Below are 21,716 nucleotides of genomic sequence, written 5' to 3'. Positions count from 1 at the left end.
AAGGTGTACCATTTTTTAACCACGTAATATTAGGTGTTGGTTTCCCTCCAACGTAACATGATAAATAGACAGGATTTTTAGGGTCTTTTGCAAACCGTATTATTGCAACGTCATTTAGATTTACGTGAACGAAGTGAGCCGGAACTAGAAATAAAAAATTATTGAAAACAAAGATAATAAACTATATAAAAACAAGCTACAAAGTAATAATTATAGAAAAAAATTTCTTTATCCTCACCATTTATCTGAAGAGAAAATTTCTCTTTTAATTTAATATAAAATGATTTTTTGGCTACGCAGTAGTAATCTTTTTCATCCGAATGATTAATATTATTTATTGACATAATGGCACGAAGAGTATAGTTAGTTTCTTCATAAGTGACGTGTATTCTCTCTGAAACATTATGGTAATCAGATTATTTAAGTTTAGACTAACTATGCTACGGTGAAAATTGAAACAAATCAGAAATAAGAACTGACCAGAATCTACAAGTTCTTCGTTGTTATTGTCATACCATAGTACTTCGGAAAATTTGCTAATGACTGCAGTACATACTAAAGAAATATTTTGACCTTCAAGAAATTTTATTTTTGGCTCTATAATTCCATAGGCCTTATTAGGAATTCCATCTGAAAAAAAAAAAAAAAGAATTAATTTATAAAAAGAAATTTTTATTTTCAATTCAATACAGAAACAAAATTTACTAATAAAATATAAAAACCTGTAACGTGAATTTCATGCTCCTTAGTACCACATCCGTAACTATTACAAGCCGTGCATTTGATTCTCGACTTTAGTTGAGGTCTTACTGTAACTGTTGACTTATTTTTAGTATTATTTCTTAGTTTGTCTGTTTGTTTATCCTTTAAAAATTTCGTTGTAAATCATTAATATTTATTATCAATTATTAATATACAAGATGATGATAAACCAATTTTTACTAATGAAGAAAAACTGACCTGTAACTTGGATGTCTCATCAATTCCGTGGAACGATGATTTAGGGTAGATTTTGTAGCTCCACGATATATTATATTTTGATAAACTTTCAACAAGGCAAACAAACGTTGCACTCTCGTTGAAGGTGTAGTACTGTTTAAGGTAGCTCGTGTTAAATGTTACCCACGGCTTATCTGTAAGTAAAAAATTAGTATAAGCATTTTTGTTTACCAAGTAAAAGGAAACAAACACAAAAATATAGCTTAATACGTTAAATAAAAATGATACATAAAAATGACAAAATAAAAATGTAACTCTTGACCTACGATACTTATAAATCAGTAGGATCAGAGTATCAGTGTAGTTATAAAAGTTAGTATGTTCTGATACTCATGATATGTTTGACATTAGCACTGATTTTTAAAAACAAAAAATAGTTAATATATTATGGGCTCGTAAAGTATACATTTGAAGTTATGTATTATCATTGTTACTGTTGCTATTTTATCAATTTTTTTATGTCAATATCGTTGCTATTATTATGATTATTATGATTGCTTAAATTATTTTTATAACTTTTTTTTTTCAACCTGCACATTATTTGAGTTGCATTAAAGTGCCGAACTAGCCGTGAGACTCGATAACAAATGTCAGCCTGATGTAATTCTTTACTTGTGTTTAAAAGTTTACCTGGCTGGAAAAATAATTATTTTCCAACAGAACCCACTGTGATAAGCAAAAAAAAAATTTCCAGTATAACATGGAAGTAGGAATTCGAAAAACAACTGCAGCCTCAGCAGATAGAGTTACTATTCACTTCAAATTTTTGAAGAGTAAGAAACAATAATTTTTGTTGGTTAACCAAAAAAAAGTACTATATCTTTATTCATCTTATTCTACAGATTTACTAATAATTATGTGTGAGAAAATGGTTAGAATGACCAATCATTTTCTATGAGTCTTTTAGTAGATGTACTACGAAGTTAACGGATGAGGGTTTGCTAGCATAATTAAGGTACATATGTTCTTGAATTTAGTCAGTGACGAAGAGCCTGTACAAAAGTAAATGAAGTGGCCAATGTTTCATCTACACCTTTGCCATAACACTTTTTCAAAAAAAAAGAGAGCCAATTTAGCACCATTTTATAATATTAAAAAGCATAATGCAGCAGTGACTAAAACTAAAACCTTAGCCACGTGTTTCAATTTAAATAGCTGAAAAAGATGTATGCTTCGTAAAAATTGAAAAATATTAAAATTCATAAAATCAACACACCCCTATAACTGTCATTTTAAATATAAATTATACATTATACCTAAGGTAACCTATAAATTTATGAATAATCAAATTTATTAGAGATAATACACTTAAAAAGTGTTCACTAACAATAGACTTGCCTACCATTTCTAAGGTTTCAGATAAATAACATTCCAGATTATGTAGATGTGTATAGTCTAGTTATAGGTAGAAGTTGTCTGAGTTTCTAATAAATACAAATTGTTAATAATCAGATTAATAAATGACTATTTAACGACAAAAAAAATTTTTCACACAATTACATCATTTCAAATAATTGATTAAACCTAATTCGGTGACATAATTTGGATTGGTGCCAAAACTAAAAATCAGATAAAAGACAAATAAAATGTCACGAAAAATACAACAATAGGCGATTTATGAAACATGACAGAGAATTTTATTGAGCAAACAAAAATTTGTACCGTGCAATAAGGTAAAATTTAGTATTTGCTTAATAGCATGATCAGATGCGATGGTATTTTTATCTATTCTACGACCGTGAATATTATATAAATTATTAGTTAATCTAGAGTACCCATACTTCAGATGGGCTCAAAACCAACTGAGTTACGACCGCTTCTGGATTTATATATTATTATAAATATGTATGATATTCCAACCTATTGTGATTCCCAAAACATGCGGTGTAAGGCTTTCAGTTTTGAGCTCCAGGAGCCACGACATTTTAAACTACAGAGATTTAAAATTTAGTAGCACAATTTAATGGTTTGATTATTAACAGCGTTAAGGAGCGTTTAGTATGCGAGTAATCTTTAGGTATCAAAAACTTTTGGCGTACCAAAGATTTCAAGATGAAATGCTAAGTCCTTTATTCCCGCAATATTTTCAGCTGTTAGTGTATAAATGCCTTTATCAAAGGTATTGATATTATTTATACGTAGGGTACTGGTCGATCTGTTGTAGTTCGTTGATATTGAGTAGCTACTATATGGGATATTACGAATCTGGCGGCCATAATTATCTACCCTGAAAAGCAATATACATCTCAATAAGACCATAATTACAGATAGTAAGTTATGTTTATCAAATGAAATATTTAAGAGTTGAACGTGGTACCACTTCAAAATTGGTGTTGGACATGCATTGACATAAGTTAAAAAAGTTACAGATTCACCATGCGTGCCGTATATTTTCACATCATTAGTCGCCAGATTGATATATGGATTGTTAGAATCTGTTAAAAAATATTGATAAAAATGCATTTATCGTCACTAAAAAAGAAACAAAAAGTAGGTGTTTGTTATTTACCATACACACAGATATAATGTACATCAGAAATTTTTGTTACATTAAACGATGATTTGACTTGGCATATGTAATTCCCTTGATCACCATATTTGACATTGTCAATAGTGAGCTTGGATGTTATTATGTTGTATTGTTCATACTTATTTTCAACTTCTTTTACAGTTTTCGTAATTGTTGTAGAAGTCTGATTCATGCAGATGCGTTACAATTTGGAAAATGTATTGAAAAAATTATACGCAACTTTTCGTCATTACTCAAAAAATTTTAACTGTGTGGTATATGTTATTCAATTTTACCGTGTTCTGTGGCGTTTTCCAAAAAATGTTGTAAAGGGCTTCTCTCCTTACTTCCACCATACATTTCACAGTTAATTTTGAGCCTGTAGTGATGTCTTTTGGACCATCTATTTTTATTTTCGACCGACTAATACAATCATCTGGTGATGCTAAATAAATCTCTATATTGAATATGTGTGACGAATTGTTTTGATTTACTGAGCAAGTAAAGAAACTGAAGTTATCAATGTTTGTATCCTTGATGACGTAACCAATTTTAGGATCAAAAGTTGTCGTTTCACTGAGTTTAAATACCTAAAATGGTTGAAAATATTTGTAAAATTCGCAATATTTGGTCGACTAATGAATATTTTGAGTTATAATACTTTTTCCTCGTTTTTTAGAGTAACTTGAAATTCAGGAGAAGTCGTCTGGCATGGAAAAATTATGTATCTTTCACATCCAATAGCATATAAATATTTTCCTTTTTCATTTACATGGACAAATGGATTTTTATTGGCTGCATATAAAAATGTACTATTTTTCAAATATACTCACAAAATAGTAGTACAATCATTAAATATTTAATTTTTTTTATTCTTACATTTAACATAAACGTACATCCAAGTAATTTTTGGATCGTTGTGATTTTTTAATGTCAAGTCTGTTATTTGTTTGGTTTCATCAGCGCAACAATACCAGCCAGTGTCGCCAAAAACAGTTGATGATCTTATAAATGTCTTGTTGGTGCTTTTGCCTTCTGGTATTATATTGGGTCGAGAGGTTGTCTTTTTTTCCAACACAAAAATTATTAGTTATTATTTTTCTAAAATATTTTCATCCTATAATCAATGTATGCATAAAAAAATCAGAGTATCTAACTTACTCTGCCTCTTGCATTGCTGGTAGGAAAATGAAAATTAATATAGCCTTTGCTCATGCACGTTATCTTAAGGGTATCTCCTTCGTTTATTTTCAGCTCAGCCACATTTGGATAGAGCTGAGGCTTAAATGCATGGCAGTCTATAAATATAATCATAATAAATTGACCTTGCAGTTAAAATGTTGTTTGAATTTTTAGCTGGAAAGTGGATTTCTCTTTTTAAAAAGAATACTGTCTCCACAGCCATAAATTAGAGTGATAACTGACAAATCTTAGCTAACACGAAGCTTGCAAAATTTTGTATTTTTTTCTCTATTTTAGATATTTTTTAATATTAAAAGTCGAGGTGGCTTCGGTGGTTGGTGTCATACATGAGGTAAGGTGCCATTCGGGCTCTGATTTGATAAACTCTTTTCAACGGATAATTTTTTAATAGATATACCTTTTATAAGAAAAACTATATGTAATATTAAAGAGTTACTTGAAAGGAGTGGAAATGATAATGGTGACAACGAATACATTTTTTTGGGACACCTAGTATAAAAAGTACGTTTCTGGAACATGCACACTTAAAGAAGCAGTTCATGCAGAAAGAAAAAATATTATTATTTTATACCTTTCTTCTAATTTTCTCCTATTTGAAGTAGTTGACCCTATGTTTTTAAGAACTTTTAATTAAATAAAAATAAAGACTTTTCTTTAAGATGTAATGCAATAGTATGGAAGCGATACGAAGTAAGTTTGAAAAATAGGTGAAGCCTTGGCTACAGCACTATCGTTCGTTTTACTTTGTTTTTATTGCAGTACTGAATGGATGTTGACAAACAATTATGATAATTTTTGATGTGTCGTTGTGAATGAGTTGTGATTGACTTTGAATTTGCTTCATTTACTAATAACGTAACGTGTTCATGTATTGGACAAACACAAACTGAGTAAGTACCACTAACTCCCGCTCACATACAATGTTTCGGTCGTAAGCTAGCAAATTTTGAAAAACAACCTTTTATTGTTACATAAGTGATTTTGAATGATTTGTATAATTCTTTTAAATTATTTAAAAGTAACCGCTTCTGCATCTGTATATTTTTTTCCCCAAGAATGCTAAGGTAGATGATAAGCTTTATTCAGCTGACTATGTAGTTACACGTATTCGTAATTGAATTTAAAAGATGTGAGCCATTGGAAATGGCTGTATGGTATAATGGGTAACGTAAGTGAAAGTAAGGTATGGCTAACACGAATGTTAGTGGATAAGTTTCATCTATGAATAATATCACAAAGAACCCTAACGAACTCAAAATAATTAGTAATAATTTTCAATAACTATCTATTCATTAACATTTGTTTAACACTGATCAAAATTATTATTCATTTGTATTATAGAGAAAAGTAACATAGTGCAAGGAAATAAGTCGTACGACAGAATCCACGTGCCGATAAGACGTACCACACTACATAAATTAATGTATTTCTAATAGTGATAATTATTATCCCAGTTAACAAAAATACGTTATCGATAGGAAATTCAACGCAGAATACGACGGTAAAATTAAAAACCAACTACGGGGGTGAGACGACTATTAAAAATCTATTTAAACATTTCAATTGCTTATAAAAATATGAGTTTGTTTATTGAGCCGAATCTAAGATGTGAAGGTCAGAAGGGTGTTCGGTTTGTACCAGAACGTCTTATATGTTAGTCGAAAATCTCAAATACAATCTACATATTTTTAAAAACTAATACTTTTTGCTTCTTAAACTTGAAGACCGAAGTTGAAAGATTTTAATTTATCAAAACTATTACAATTAATAATTGTTTACTTACAGTGGATATCCCTTGCACATTATTTCTATGGGATTTGTCAGTAATAATGAGGAAATTATTGTAGAAGCTCCTTTTTATAATAAAATTATCAATAGTTAATTATGTACATTTCAAAGATTATTGGACAGTAAACCAGTATATGCACTACTAATTGGTTGCAGTTATAATTAAAATTTTGAGGTGTATACTTTAAAACTATGCTCTGAGTACTACTAAGGTTACAGTTGTATGATGATAAAAATTTTATATTGAGAAAAGTATGTTTTTAACTTATACTTGCCTGAAAGTATGACAAGAAGAATAAGTAGTTTTTTCCACTGAGGAAGAGATAGAGTTTTCTTCCAACCTCGAGTGCTCGACATTTCTCACTACAGAGTGTGTCCGTCTCGTTACAATAGTATTTTGTCAATCAAACAATTATAGGTTGGAGAGTCGGTGCCGGATTTTGTCCTAATCCATCAGTTGTGTAGAAATGATAAAACTTTTAGATTTATCGTTTATTCAAAAAGAGCTTTCGTACATCGTTGTGGTGGTCAAGCACACTAGGAGAACTGTCTCCTTAGATTGTACCTGAAGAGACAATATGAAGTGACAACGCCTTGTCACCCGCAATATGCATGAATAGGTGTGTATCTGTGATTTGATGAATAGTAATTAAGCCAGTTTACATTGAGCTGTAGAGAGGGAAGTTACCTATTTCTGTTAGTCAACTTCCCCCACTCCTGCCGTTTTGTTGCTGAGCTCTCGGCTGAGCTATACGTTTCAATTACTTGGAATCTAAATGGTCGTGTATTTGAATGTAGGGAATAATTTTTAAGCATTTTAATTAGAAATTTTTAAACCATCTAATGAATATTTAAAGCTCAAAAATTAAAAATTTTCTACGAATAATTATGTAATTCTCATTATTTAAAATTTACATTGATTTGGGTGCAGGTGTTTGGGTTACGAAGATTTAGTAAATTGAAGTTAAACATTTTTTGGTCTCTTTTCGTAAAGCAGATCAATAATATCAGTATCCAATCAATGAAACGTAACTATTGACACTAAAAGCGTAATCTCGTTATTATCAGTTTGTGCTTGAACATAATCAATAATGCTAATGAAGGCTAATTGTGTGTTGTGGCTGATTCTAAAACCAGACTAAAAAATTGATAAGAGAGTTTGTGTTTATCAATAAACTTCGTAATTACGACATTAGCAGGTTAAATACGCTTATAAAGTAAAATATTTCATCTGTGCTGATTCTGACAATTCAACACTGATAATCTATAGGCAAAATTTAGTCATGTCCAATATATTGCCGGTTTGTCTCATTCGAGCCATATTGCGGAGGAACTGGTGAGGGTTTAATTATTTATTAGCTCGGTATAACCATCAAGCCTTTATGTTTCAGAAGCATTCTTAGCGTGACAAGCCTGGAGGTGTAATAAGTATGACAAGCATTACGTAGTTTTAACTTCACAGTGCATCTAATATCTTTCAAGCTGAATGGATTTCTTTTGTATGGACAATATTTGTAGGCTCTCCCGTAATTGGAATGTGTTGTCAAAAAAAGTTATTGTTTTGTTTTGATTGGTACTGATGACTCCGTAGGTCACTTTGCGATAAAGTAACATTATATAATTAACATTTTTTGACAAAAATAAATTTAGAATTTAATTTGATCAATTTTTTTAGATATTTTTATCATGCCATCAAAGCCAAGTAATAGAGTTTAATTTGATAATTCACTTGAAAATATTTTCATATTTTTCCAGAACTATACTGATCAGTTTACACGTGATATCAACGCCTAACCAAATTTAGTCAGTATCGAAAAAAATCGTCATTTCACCTTAATGCATTTCAAAATCTTTAATACTATACCTCACTTGCGTCCGTTCGACATTTTTTATCTTAAAATATGATGCCCTAAAAGGAAAGTAAAACAAGTTTTTAATTAAAAAAAAAAGTAAATAATGCACGATTTTTCCGTTTCTTGCAATCAAAGTTGAATTAATCAGCAGGAAATTTTAACAGCTATTTTAATAACTTGATAATATTTGTTTATTTAATATTAACACTGATATGCTTCATACAATTTTTATATAAATCTGTTGATGTAATAAATTGTTGTTAATTTTACTTAATAAGATTTTATTACGTCAGTGCTGTTTTTGGACGTAAGGAATTGCTCATAATGTTTTTCACAAAATAAAGCAGATTTATGTGCATTGGCTATTGTTACCTTTTACAATAATTTTTTGAGATTTCGTTACTGGCTTAAAGCCATTCCATCAATAATTACCACTGTCACATTCCAAAAGATATCTTATTATCAATTTCCTTCCTCTAAACTAAACTGTTCTGATGACTCCAAAGGTGTACCATTTTTTAACCACGTAATATTAGGTGTTGGTTTCCCTCCAACGTAACATGATAAATAGACAGGATTTTTAGGGTCTTTTGCAAACCGTATTATTGCAACGTCATTCATATTTACATGAACGAAATAAGCTGGAACTAAAAGTAAAAAGTTATCGCAAACAAAGGTAAAAGCAATAAAGTTGTATGAAAAATAAGAGGCAATAATTATAAGAAAAAAATTTTTCCTTTATACCATCGATCTTGAGGCTATATTTCTCTGTATTTTCCTTGTTTAAATTTTTTTTCGTTTTACAGAAATAATCCTTTTCATCTGAATAACTCACGTTAGTTATAGACACAATGGCACGATAAGCGTAGTTAGTTTCTTCAAACTTGACGTGTATCCTTCCTAGAATTATTAAATGATCTAGATTATTCAGGTTTGGACGAACTACACTACCCTTAAAATTTAAATAAGTCACTGTATTGTAATTCGTGAACTCACCAGAATCTACAACTTTTTTATTTTATAGGGAAGATCAATAGGGTTTAACACTAATGGTTCGTTAAATTTGTAACATATGTTGAACTCTAATCCAAAACTAATTGTAAAATGGACTAATGTGTGTAATTGTGAAATCATTGTAGTGGTACTAAAAATTAGATTCAATCAAATGTTACACCATGCATTAGTATTTTTATCACTATATTTCTACTACTGTTTACCAGCATGGCACAATTTTGGTACTCCAGGTAATTGATAAATATATTAAAAGATTACAAAGAACTAATTGCTTGTGGTTTGATATTGGGATTCCAAAAGGTCACGTGACTCTCGCGGTATATATAGTCACTTGGGGGAAAAAATAACACAGGCCTTGCGGGTGCAATTCTATTTTTATTTTTTTTACACGTTCAACGATTGTAATACGATAAAAGCCTTTCAATAACATATTTTTGAGAAGATGACAATACCTTAGCTATTTTTTCCCAACTTAATTAGTCTTTTGCAGCTTAAAGCTTTTCTTTGAAAGTGCGAAAACGCACATTTGACTATATATACCGCGAGAGTCACGTGACCTTTTGGAATCCCAATAGCTTCCGAAGTGAATGAATGTTTTATGACCTATAAAAATAATTTGAAAATAATTTTGATAAGATAATAATAATGATGATAATAATAATAATAATAATAGTAATAACTGTAACGATGACGCCAATAACGATGACAATGATAAATAATAAAAACTATTCACATGTATTTAAAGGCACCACGAATGATCAATAATTTTAATAATAATTATTGTCTAATCCACAGGGCAACACATGAGTCTTCAGAGATCTACACAAATTTGAGCATGGGCTCATGTATTAATGAGTTGAGTGGTAGTCAAATAATCTATAATTCCGAGATAGAAAACTCTAGTGGTCACATAGAATTCGATCATGATCTCAACAATGACGACATGCAACCAGGTTGGCGCTCTAATTATGGCGGAGACTACGTAGATAGAGATTTTAAGCCTTTCTGTTCCCATGATCTCCTATTATATGCTTACCAGGTGGCAAGTGGTATGGAATTTCTCTCCCAAAGAAAGGCAAGTATATTATATTTATGTATGCAAAATTTATTGTCCTCTTGTTTTTAGTTTTAGATTGTCTTACTTTGGTTTTTTTCTGGTAATCATATTAACAGGTGCTACACTGTGATTTAGCTGCTAGAAACATTCTTGTAGCAGAGAACAACATTGTCAAAATTTTTGATTTTGGTTTAGCCAAAGCATTGTACAAAGACGAAAACTATAAAAAGCAAAGCGAAGGAAAGTTTCCTGTCAAGTGGATGGCTATTGAGTCTATCAGAGACGGAGTCTTTTCAATAATGTCAGATGTATGGTCATACGGGGTAGTACTTTGGGAAATTTTTACTCTTGCAGAGGTACCTTATTCAGGTATAGGGTTCGAGAAAATGTTTATGAAATCAATCAGAGGCTACAGAATGGGTCAGCCCGTACATGCCACCAAAGACATGTGAATATTAGTTACTATTTTAGAAATAAAAAAAATTTTTTATTCTAAGTGTTAATTTCAAAATTTTCACCATGTTTTATTCATGGTTGTTCCAGTTTTGAAATCATGCTTAGCTGCTGGGAGGAAGAGCCAACTTTGAGACCATCTTTCACAAAATTGGTGGAAAGCATTGTACAATTTTTACAAAATGGTATCAATATGCATTACCAAAAGCTATGTGAGGAGTATGAAGATTTAAATAAGATAAGTTATTTAGAGGGGAAGAAAGATTTCCTCAATATGATGACATCATCAGATTGTGAGATAAATATGTCAAACCAATATAATAGGGTCAACATCTTGCCTCAAGTCGATAGCTCTTCTCACAGAAATATGTTTAATGATATTAGTCTGTATGATACCAAAAAATTCAATACACTTTGAGTATAGTGTATTTAAAAAATGAATACATCAAGCTACATGATACTGAGAAGAGGTAAATAAATCTTACTAATAAGAATTTAAAGTGTCACAAATTATGCATAAAGTATACTAGTAGTATTATATACTGATCAGAAATCATCCGTAAAAAAAATCAAAGTGTACATAAGATATATTTACCTTTGACTAGTATTTTATGCGAAATGCATTGATGCTAGACATAGTTCATAGGCATGTACAGAAATAGGAAGTATCAAACAGAGTTGAAATACTCTGCAATAATTTTGTTTCAAATTATTAATTCAAATTATTTAAATACTTAATTACTTTGTTCAGATGAAATATCTGAACTTAATACTGTATCTAATTTTATATTTAAAATAGTAACTCAAATTAAATATTTTAATTATGTAATATTTTAATTTGTTTTAATTAAAATGTTACAATTATTAAAAACTGTACAAAACAATATTTATTATTTTTATTCAAAATACAGTATTTCGTACGTTATTTTTCCAAAATTTTTTCGTACGTTATTTTTTTTTACCATTTTATAACCACTCGAGAATGACTATTCAAAATTTTAGATTAAAATTAATCATTTTAGATGTGATTTACTGAAAGTATATTAGACACTACATTGTAATAAGCTATTAAATAATTAGAGCTTAAGGGCTTCGAAGGCCATCAAAGAATTTTAACAGTCATTAATATAACGTAAGAAAATATTATTCAGAAGTCATATGGTGGTGTGACGTTACTTTACCAAAAGTTCGTTTTAATATTTTCTACGTAATATTTTGATTTAAAATTTCGTATGGACCTTCTTGAGAAATAATAAAATCATAATGTATCAGAAAATTCAGATTTTATGAAAAATGTAACAAACTTTTGCTTATTAAATAAATAATGTTTTGTACAAAAAGAGGTTATAGTTTTTTAAAAAGAAATAACGCCATTGAAATAAAAAATTATCAGTCAAAAAAATTATATGAGTTATGCACCAGTATTGTGGTATCATTCGTTGACTTGTAAATAATATTTGTGAACAACAATTTTTCAGTAATAATATCACTCTTAGTTATTATATTCACTGAATACAGACAATTTTATAATAATACTATCATTAAATGATACTATATAAATATCATAAAAACCAGAAAACATCATAATGCACCTCAAATAACAATTTATGTTTAATTTTTGTATGTAAATAAAAAACATGGATACACTTTATAAAAAAAGGGGTTTAAATAAGATTTTTATCCTACCCGTATTCTTATTCTTTTGCATTTAATATATTATAAGTGATGCGGACTGAGGAAAATTTTTAGGTATCAAACAATTTATAGCTGAATATATCACACACATCATTTTATAGTATTACTAAATCTTATTGTCGTTATTTCTTTAATTATATTTTACATAAACTATGGGTAACAAGTTATTATATGCTGAACCTTACAATCAAATTTCTGTTATAAATAATCTTTTTTTGTTTATTATGTTGTGAGTTTAATAGTGTAAAAATAAATACTAATAAAAATATTTGTAATTTACTTCTACTATAAATAGTAGAAAAATTCAAAGTGACCGAGAAAAATAACAGATTGATAGATAATTTACCCGTCCCCAATGCCAAGTGACATCGGCTCCATTTGATACTGTATTTGATTTAAAAATGTTATCTTTTCCAGAATTTTATCGATCATGTTCAAGTAACTTAAACATACCGTCAAATTTTGTTTGATAAATATTAAATTGTTGTTTACTGGCCATTTTTTCTTAATACACTACCATAATACGGAATAATATTAGGTTCGTCTGGCTGTCAGAAAAGTGAACCAGAACCCTTCTAGCTCCACTACTTGTCTTGTGTGAGCAATCATCAAAAAATCTATTGTTAATTGTCTTTCTAGAGATTTAACATGGTATATAAAATGTTACTTACAAGTTTTCATAATACATTAGTTGCCCTTTTAATAATGGAAAATTTTAAGGTTAAAAAAACAATTATTACACAAAGTTCTTTGTATAATACTTATATTTTATTGGTATATTACATAATATGTATAATATAATATGTATTAAAAAAAATAACATCATTCGCTGTTGTTTTTCGATAAAAAGCTTTTCCAAGATTTATCAACATTATTTCTTCAATTCTCTTGTAAATACAAAATAATAAACACTTAAAAATTAATTCTCTCTTTAGTATTTTCATGTTAAGTAAATATATTTAATACATATAAAAACTAATGCAATAGATAGGACTTTGTAGACAAAAACTATGAGATAGCTATATGCCATGAAGAAGATGTTCCTAGGATTTTGGTTGCTTTTAATTGCACATCAAAAAAGAATATCACAAATTTTCTAACGAGTTTACGCTACTTTAGAGATTCGATAATAAAGTAATCGTATCTCTGTTAGCTTAAAATGCTCTTTATTTTGAATCAATTAAAAAAAAACTTGTTTTTGTGAATCGATAACAGTGAAATAAAAAGAAAATCAATGAAATTGAATTTTTTTTTTTATAATGCTTGTAAGAATCAAGCAATAAAGCAAATAGGCTAAGGCTTACGTTAATCGGTCGAGGAAATCCTGAGATATGATCAATTATATACGTATGCATATAAACATCCACACACATCCTCATATTTTATTCTATAATCTTAATAACACTTTTTGTAAAATATTCAAAGATTTTTTGATTCTTAACCACGTAATATCCTAAAATGCTGAGAAAGAGCCAAAAAAATAATTTTTTTATTAATTTTTTTTTTTCGAAATCGACAAAAACAAATTTGTAAAAAAACCAATGGAAGGAATAAAAATTTTACTGTTCAGAAGTACACATACATAAACACACACGTACACATACATATAAGGACAAACACCTTAGCCAGAGTACTCTATTTATATTCTAAACTTTGTAAAACACGAGTGTATTTTATGTTACCTGAGCATGTGATTTTTGTCTATTTCCTCTGTAAGGAAGCAAAATCACTTAGGTCGCTTTTACACCTTTGTTTAATCAGACTCTTTTGTACAGAGCTGGCAAAAAGTATGTCTCATCGACTAAAACTCGTGTTCACGATTTTTTTACCCAATATATGAGTATGAAATTACGAGCAAAAACATCCAAAGTGGACGTACATAAAATTTTAGTTACCACCTGGACGCCTGTAATTTAGTCGAATAAAATTAGATATTATCAATATATGTGTGAGACTTACAATGGAAGGTATATATTTAAGGAAGTTAATGTTATATGTACTAACGTATTAAAATTTTTACAAGTAGATTGCTATGTGACATTCATAAATTCTTTATTGCCATATGTTCTTTGTTTAGAACATATTTTACTGCAATCACACAGACGCGTGTTTAAGGAAATTTTAAGCATCGTATTTCTTAAATGGTCCTATCATTATTAAATACGTAAAGTCTCATAACGAGATAAAAAAAATATTTTTTCAACCACCAAAGCTGCTCTGGTGACTTGAATACTGGAATCACAATAACAGCTTTTGTACTCCCATATGAATTCTTTCTCATCCAGTTGTCATACGAAAATCCAACAAACAACGTGTTTGTCATACTTTGCCTTTTACAACAGTGGACATTTAAGTGGTTTTGATAACCAAAACAATTGCGATAATCATGAGTATGCAAAAATACTTCCACAGTACTTTATATACAATGTACTCTGAATGATCAATGACCTTTCTCATTGGTGATTACCATTTAAGGTTCTCTCGCGTCCGGAAAATCCAAGAGAGAGGTAAACGTACAAAGTAAATGCGAGAAGTCGCAAAAACGAGTTGATTCGTCTTATTTACAAGATTTACAAAAACAATTATTTAAGGGTACGCGGATCACATTAATACTACAAGATGTACAAAGACGAGCGACGACGATTAATAATTCATCCTCGTAAGGCCTACTCGTCCATGTACACGCACCATCTCATCGGCATCTTGACCAGATGCCATTTGCAGCGCCAATCTGTTCGCGATGACAGCGATTTCGGGATCGTCAGCAGCTGTCGATGAACGAAGACGTCGAGCCACTCGCTATCTCAGCAAAGTCCTGCCTGCTCGCCGAGCACAGCTTGCTCGAGAAGTCAGCCTCGCGTTTCCTGTTGGTGGGACACAAAATTCACGCATGATTTTCCATACTGATTTCCCACCACCAATGACATCCCTTACCCCCTGCCGGGCAGTTCCATCATGTCGACGACGACACTGTTGACGTACAACCGGTCGTTGCACCAGAAGAAGCAGAGGGATCGCGGCTGCAGCACGTCCATGTCGTAAGCCCAGGACAGCTCCACCCTTCGGACCTTACCGATGTCGCCGATCGAGCCCCCTGGGTGCGCCACCACCATGCGAGTTGTCGTCCCGTGTTCCAGTTTCATGTAGCCACTATGGGTCATTGGATGGTCATCGATTCGTTTGGGTTAGTATGTGAGATGCATGCAGGTGCAGTGGATACAATAGGTTGCGTTTCATTGGGTCATTGTTTCAGATTTTTAAGAAACACGTACTTTTCACGCACCAAATTTGATCCGAGGGAATGGACGAATATTAATTTTGGGATTGATGGTGTTTTGTTCTGAGAAATTGCGTTGTACTTTCTGGATTCCACCCGTAATCATTTTAACCAAAGTGAAGAAAAACAAGTAGGTGCTCGAGTCGTTGGGGAGATTTTTAGATTATCGACGGGAGTCAGATGATATCGCGTCAAAAATGAGTATAGAATCCGATGGCAATTTACCTGGGAGTCAGATCCATGTTGCGTATCACACCATGTTCCGCGTGCAAAGTGACCTTCATGTATCCTTGTACCCAGCTCTCGGCAGTGGGTGGCCTGGCAAGGTTTATGGTTATCCTGTAGTGTCGTCCTGAAAAAGAGTATATAAAAAATAGATAAGTCCTTACATTGCTTATGGAAATAAATGAAATAAGAACATTTTTATATTTATTTTTAGTAGCTTGATTATAATCCAGAGCTAGTTGTTAATGTTAGACATTTTTTATGATTTATGTTGTTTAAGGATTTCTTCAACACAAAAATAAAAGAATTGTCCTTGTATTTGTTGTTTGCTTTACTTTAAACATGCCAACATTGATTTTCTTTAATTTATCTTAACTCAGAGAAACTGCAAATAGTTCAAAACATGTTTGTCAAGAAAAATCGCAATTTTTATCGAATATCGTACTAATTTATTTACTAAAATATACCTCTTATCATACAATATTTAAAACAAAATAATTATACGACGACTTTTGTGAAGTAGATCTGACATTTTAAAATTAACTTGCCGATTTATATGCAAATTGTCGGTTTGGTAGATTTTTAGCCATGCGATTTCTAAATAGAAAGTGTTTCCGTGAACTAGATTTTTGTAGTACTTTGCATTTCAGGTACATGGATGCTGTCCGCATCCTGATTATGATATCCTTATCCATGTACCAAAAGACTAAATTATCAAAGCATAGACAATTTTTAATGTTAAAATTATGTCCAATGAGTGGAAAGCTTCTAGGATAACCGATAAATTATTCCAAAGTAATAAAAATAGTATTACAATAAACCAGCACAGAAAAATAACTGTTTGTAAGGACGATATGTAAACTACATTTCGCTGAATCTACGTTGATGGAAAACCTCGATAATCTACAGTACTAAATCAGCATAGCCCCTTATAGCATCATTAGAGAAACACATTAAAAACAGGTTGCACTGATTATTAAGGAATAAACCCTCATACACTCTTCACTATTTGTGGATACTAAACTTTTTCTTGTATTATTACACCTTAAATATTACGAGAAAAACTCTGTATACCATAAAAATCTAATTGTTATTTGGTCTATGAATGTACAAATAAAGCAAATAATGTGAAATTGGGCAAGTACATCGCACCAAAGATGGAGAGAAAAAAACGTTGTACAGAACGGACTTTCTCAACTTCAAGGAAAAATGAGCCAATCAAGGAAGGAGCGTACCATTACAAGTTAGTAAATACAAACGAAAGATGACGATAACGAGAAACGAACTCTGGAAAAACACAAAACACGTATTGAAGAGGACCATGTCTTTGATCAAAGTTGTTGAATTTTTATTTCCAAAAACCTTGTCACGTTAAACAAAAAAAGTAAAACAACCAAAACCGAACTCACGACAATACGGCTCGTCCTTGCCAGTGGCGAAGAAAAATTTGGCCCCTAGTAGCGTCGACATGTCCATGCCCATCTGTTGCCTCTTGACGAGGGCGGGACTCTTGTCCGCGTGGTAGCCCATGACGCCGCAACTGAGACTGTTGTTGCTCTTGCACGAGAAGCACTCACCCCTGAGGAAGCTGGAGTAACTTCCGCACTCGTGCGCGACGTACTGGCACTTGCTGTTGATGCTCTCGGTGAAGAGTTTGATGGCTCGTACGTGGTTACAGGCGACCAAGACTCGGGATGCCTCCTCGAGACCCTCGCGGATCAGCGTCAGGGGTAGGGACGGCGTTGTCTCGCTAAGGTCGGTACACCCTGGCTGCTCTTTGCCGTTGTTCGGGTAAAAGTCCAGGTGACCGCACGGCTGGCTCATCCCGTAGCCTGGGAGACCTGAAAATACGATCGGCAAGAGTCTCAGTTGGCTTCTGTCAATGAGGTTATCATGTCAAATTACGTGGATTTCATCCTCAAGCAATCGGGATTTGGATAAGGTATTTTGTTTCAAACATTTATAACTATTATGTATTAAGTTTTATTACGAAAATATTTATATTGTCTTTGAAAAAAAATTCTCGAAAAATACATGATCTTTACTTTCGTTTCTTACTTTTACTTTTGTTCAACAAAAAATTGAAAACTTTCAATGCTTTAAGCTTACTGTGAAATTTACAAAAAAAACTTTCAAGTTTTTGGATTCTTTTGGGAAAAAAATATCTTTCCTACTTTAGGCGATTTTTTTTTTACCTTTGGATATTTATTGTAACTTCAATAGAAAAAAGTTGCGTTTGTCACTCGTATAAATTACATTTTCTTCGATGTGCTTTTGATTCTTGCTTCTCTTAGTTTCTACTATTTTTCAAATCGGCACTTTAAGTTGACTCAAACCAAACCAAACACTTGGTATAGAATGATCAAATATAACGAATAAATTGGCTCGAATCGCGTAATTAGAAAAGATAAAATAGAAAAACTAAGGGGTACGTTCATATGTAAAAGATGTAAAATGACCTGTTGGTATACCTATGAAGAAAATACTTTTGCCGTCAGTATGAATAACGTCAACGAGCTGGGCGTCCGTGTAATCGAGTCGCAAATGACTGGGCATCCCTTGGAAGTAAGGCTCAGCCGGATCGAGACCAGTTATACGGCCTATGGTTCCGTTGAGCTTTTCGCCAGCGTACCCGGCCGTGTGTGCGCCCAGGCTATGCCCTATCAAGTGCACATCGCTCGGGTCCAGCCCGTAATTTGTCTGGAATGTAGTTTATTTATGAATTTTTTTTTTTTTTTTTTTTTTCTTTGAAATTAATCATAATTGGATTTTGAATGACAACATTTTAATGTACAAAGTTCAAGAAACCACAAGTTTTTTTCTGATTTCGTCTAAAATTTAATAAAAAATTAAAGTTAGTGGAAAATTTACTCCTTCCACTCAATATGGCCCGTTCATAAATATTATTTTATCATTAAAGGTGCGTTGAAGACAAAAATGTATGTTCCCAAAGTATGTGATAAAAATTTATTTTAGTTTTTGGGGCTCTTATGGATTAACATAATTTTTAGATAGTCTCCCATGAAAACCAAATAATATTTTTAAAATTCTTAGGTTACAGGGAAATGGCTTTTCAAAAAAAAATTACAAAAAGTTTTTGCCCTAAATTTTATTTCCCCTTAAAAATTATAACAGGTATAATATACATTTCATGAGGTGCATACGAAGGAATAAGGACTCATTGATTCTAAATAAGTAGATAATATTCTAAATACTTCTTATCTATACAGCAGTTATTTTGTCGATTATCTATTTCTTTGCCTCTTGTCCTTTTCTTACTTTTCCTACCTCTGGCGTTTTTGAGAGGCTGGTGTGCCCTCGGTAGGAAAAATAGCATTCGCCACATAATCGTCTCCGGGCCTATTTTGCGGCCCAAGGGACCTGCGAAGCACTTATCCGACGAAAACTACTATTTTATCCGAAAAAAAGCTTACGCAATAGTTTTACAGTTCGCTTACTTTTTCTGCGTTTCGGTTAATAAATCATACAATATATAGTACTTATTTAATATTTATACATGAATTTCTTGTAATTACCTAATACTTTTTCTTTACCAAATAGAAGGTAAAAGTTTAAAAAGAATTATTTTATTTAATTTAGCTTGATTGGCTTTTTTTTTTAATTTTATCACTAAGGGTGCTGGAACTACCTCAAGTGGGTACTTAAATTTACTTCAATTTGAAGATTTTGCGCTTAAATAACGTCCTATTAGATCGCTTATCTTCGCTTTGCAAAAACTACATTATTACTAGGAGACTGCTCCAAGAATAGCAAAAATTAAAAAAAAAAAAAATTAATGACCCATTCTGAAAAAGCAACAAATTACATATTTTGTGGGGATAGTTTTTCTTCGTTTGCATAATTTAAAAAAATTGATAGTAATATTTAGAAAAATATTTTTGGAATGGAATTTTTTTGGTGAAACTTTGATTGAAAACAATTTTTTTAGAAAGTTTTGTTTTGTAAAGACTCCTCCAATCAGTTTTATGACTTTTAGGTAGAGAAGAAAAAGAAAAAAAAAAATGACAATTTCTTATTATTTCTTAAGACTTACCTGCAGATGTTTGACGAGGTGTGCAATTTCGAGACCGACGAGCCTCGTGTTAGCAGTAGCCTGGGTGTAAAGAGGCAAACTGCCTCCCGCCCAATCAACAATTATGACGTTATAGTCACCGTGGATGAGCAACTCGTTTCTCATTTCCTGCAATTATGGCAGTCACTTATTATCATCACGAGCATTTTCAAGTTTCAGCTAAAGGACGTCGACGCCAGTCAATTACAGAACAAGTATGGTTACTGGTGAAAAAGTTACGCAAAATTGTTTGTTTGTTTTTTTTTTTCTTTTGCACTACAGGTGCTGGTATTATTACGAAAAATTAAGGAATGTTTCTTTTTCTCTGACGAAATAGAAAAGTGATTATTATTATTTCTTTTCTTAGATTTAAGATTCTATGGATAAAATGTAAAAAAGCTGGCTCGAGCCTTCGCTTTTGCGAAATTTATTACACTTCTGCTTGATTATATTTCTATTTTATAAGCAAAAAAAAAAAATCCTCCCAGACCCCGTAATACGATGTAAATTAAACAAACCAATGCTTGTCAAAAATCATCATCATTCATTTCCAAGGAATCAGAAACCTTCCGAGCTCCCATCGGTGACGCAACCCAACACAAGCCAAAACACCACCACCACCACCGTGGGACATACTCGGTTGCTAAATAATATCCATGATTACGGAAAACATTCGCGCTGTATCGTGTCCTCGAGCTCAATTGAGATAAGCCACGGAAAAACACACGCGAGCCCCGACGCTCAGGCATGTATACCCGAAAGAAAATGAGAGCCGACTTTCTCATCCTTAGGCGGTGGGTATCGGAGAGAGCAGCGCACGTTATGTATGTTTCCACCGCGCCCGATCGCTCCGGGCCGATTTTGCGCGATCGCGAATCGAACGGTACAAATATCACGCGCGTGTGCCTACAATCTCGAGAAATTCACGAAACTTAGCACGGTTTTACAGCGCCAGCACTGCTTTGGTTTTTACTGCAGCTTTAAAGTTTTTTTGAAAAAAAAAAAAAAGCATTTTCCACCGTGTCCTAGAAAGTACCTCGCACGCAAAAACCATAAAAGCTCGGGACCACCGATCCTGCACGTAACTCCTCCCAAATGAGACCCCATCTTGGCGCTCTCGTCGCCAGAGCAATCGACTTACAATCTCATCTCGTCAAATTAATTTTCCCTCTCGAACCTCCTAATGACCCAACTATAATGGGCACCCTTGCAGTAAGGAAATAAGCCCCGTAAAACCCGACGGGCACTATCGAACGCGCGGTAAATTAGATGTACTCCATACGCAGACGAGAGGGAGAGAAACAAAAAATTCCTTTTTTTTCTCGATACCCACGTTCTTATCCGGCCGAGCACGGCAATTTGCATCGTATGGGTGCAAGACAGTATACCCGCACACACACGCGTACAACCCATAATCGCACACCTCTCGCGATCATTATGCTGGAATTGCAGCGCCGTGTGGCGCACTTCCGCGTCTGGTGGGGCCGTGTGACGGGTGTATACACTTACATACACAAGCAAGTAGGCATAGGACAAAGTCAACACTCGTGAATTCTGTTTTTGCGTGAGTT

General features: G+C 32.3%; 2 protein-coding genes across 3 annotated transcripts in view; both read right to left on the bottom strand.

The window, feature by feature from the left end:
• Positions 1-334: 334 nt before the first annotated feature.
• Positions 335-7,017, bottom strand: LOC111642827 (vascular endothelial growth factor receptor 1-like). The gene is made up of 12 exons (XM_089594040.1): positions 6,775-7,017; positions 4,670-4,806; positions 4,405-4,571; positions 4,170-4,236; positions 3,805-4,098; positions 3,509-3,692; positions 3,317-3,434; positions 3,039-3,226; positions 961-1,133; positions 723-864; positions 491-630; positions 335-394 (listed from the first exon to the last, which is right to left on the bottom strand). Exons 1-12 carry the CDS (start codon positions 6,854-6,856, stop codon positions 335-337), a joined length of 1,752 nt encoding a protein of 583 aa, XP_089450166.1. The 5' UTR covers positions 6,857-7,017.
• Positions 7,018-13,340: 6,323 nt separating this feature from the next.
• The window catches only part of LOC106646998 (pancreatic triacylglycerol lipase), a 74,386-nt gene continuing 66,010 nt past the window's right edge, over positions 13,341-21,716 (bottom strand). The window contains exons 5-10 of one of the 2 annotated variants that reach the window (XM_089593934.1): positions 20,128-20,274; positions 18,533-18,773; positions 17,483-17,914; positions 16,074-16,200; positions 15,506-15,721; positions 13,341-15,435 (exon numbers count right to left, since the gene is read on the bottom strand). In XM_089593934.1, coding sequence (XP_089450060.1) covers positions 15,333-15,435; positions 15,506-15,721; positions 16,074-16,200; positions 17,483-17,914; positions 18,533-18,773; positions 20,128-20,274 — 1,266 coding nt within the window. In that variant the 3' untranslated portion in view covers positions 13,341-15,332. The remainder of the gene's footprint in view (positions 15,436-15,505; positions 15,722-16,073; positions 16,201-17,482; positions 17,915-18,532; positions 18,774-20,127; positions 20,275-21,716) is intronic. The other variant, XM_089593935.1, reaches the window with a different exon arrangement.

This window comes from Copidosoma floridanum, unplaced genomic scaffold, assembly GCF_036245765.1.
Source record: "Copidosoma floridanum isolate Cflo_tuat_1 unplaced genomic scaffold, Cflo_Japanese_pri ptg000020l, whole genome shotgun sequence".
Taxonomy (NCBI): domain Eukaryota; kingdom Metazoa; phylum Arthropoda; class Insecta; order Hymenoptera; family Encyrtidae; genus Copidosoma; species Copidosoma floridanum.
This window is presented reverse-complemented; position numbering and strand designations above follow the sequence as displayed.

Excerpts from the sequence above, each read along its gene's own strand:
- LOC111642827 (XM_089594040.1), bottom strand. The coding sequence starts at position 6,856 with ATGTCGAGCACTCGAGGTTGGAAGAAAACTCTATCTCTTCCTCAGTGG. Across the intron at positions 3,435-3,508 it reads ACATTATATCTGTGTGTATG|ATTCTAACAATCCATATATC; the intron begins GTAAATAACAAA and ends ATTTTTTAACAG. Across the intron at positions 631-722 it reads GCATGAAATTCACGTTACAG|ATGGAATTCCTAATAAGGCC; the intron begins GTTTTTATATTT and ends TTTTTTTTTCAG.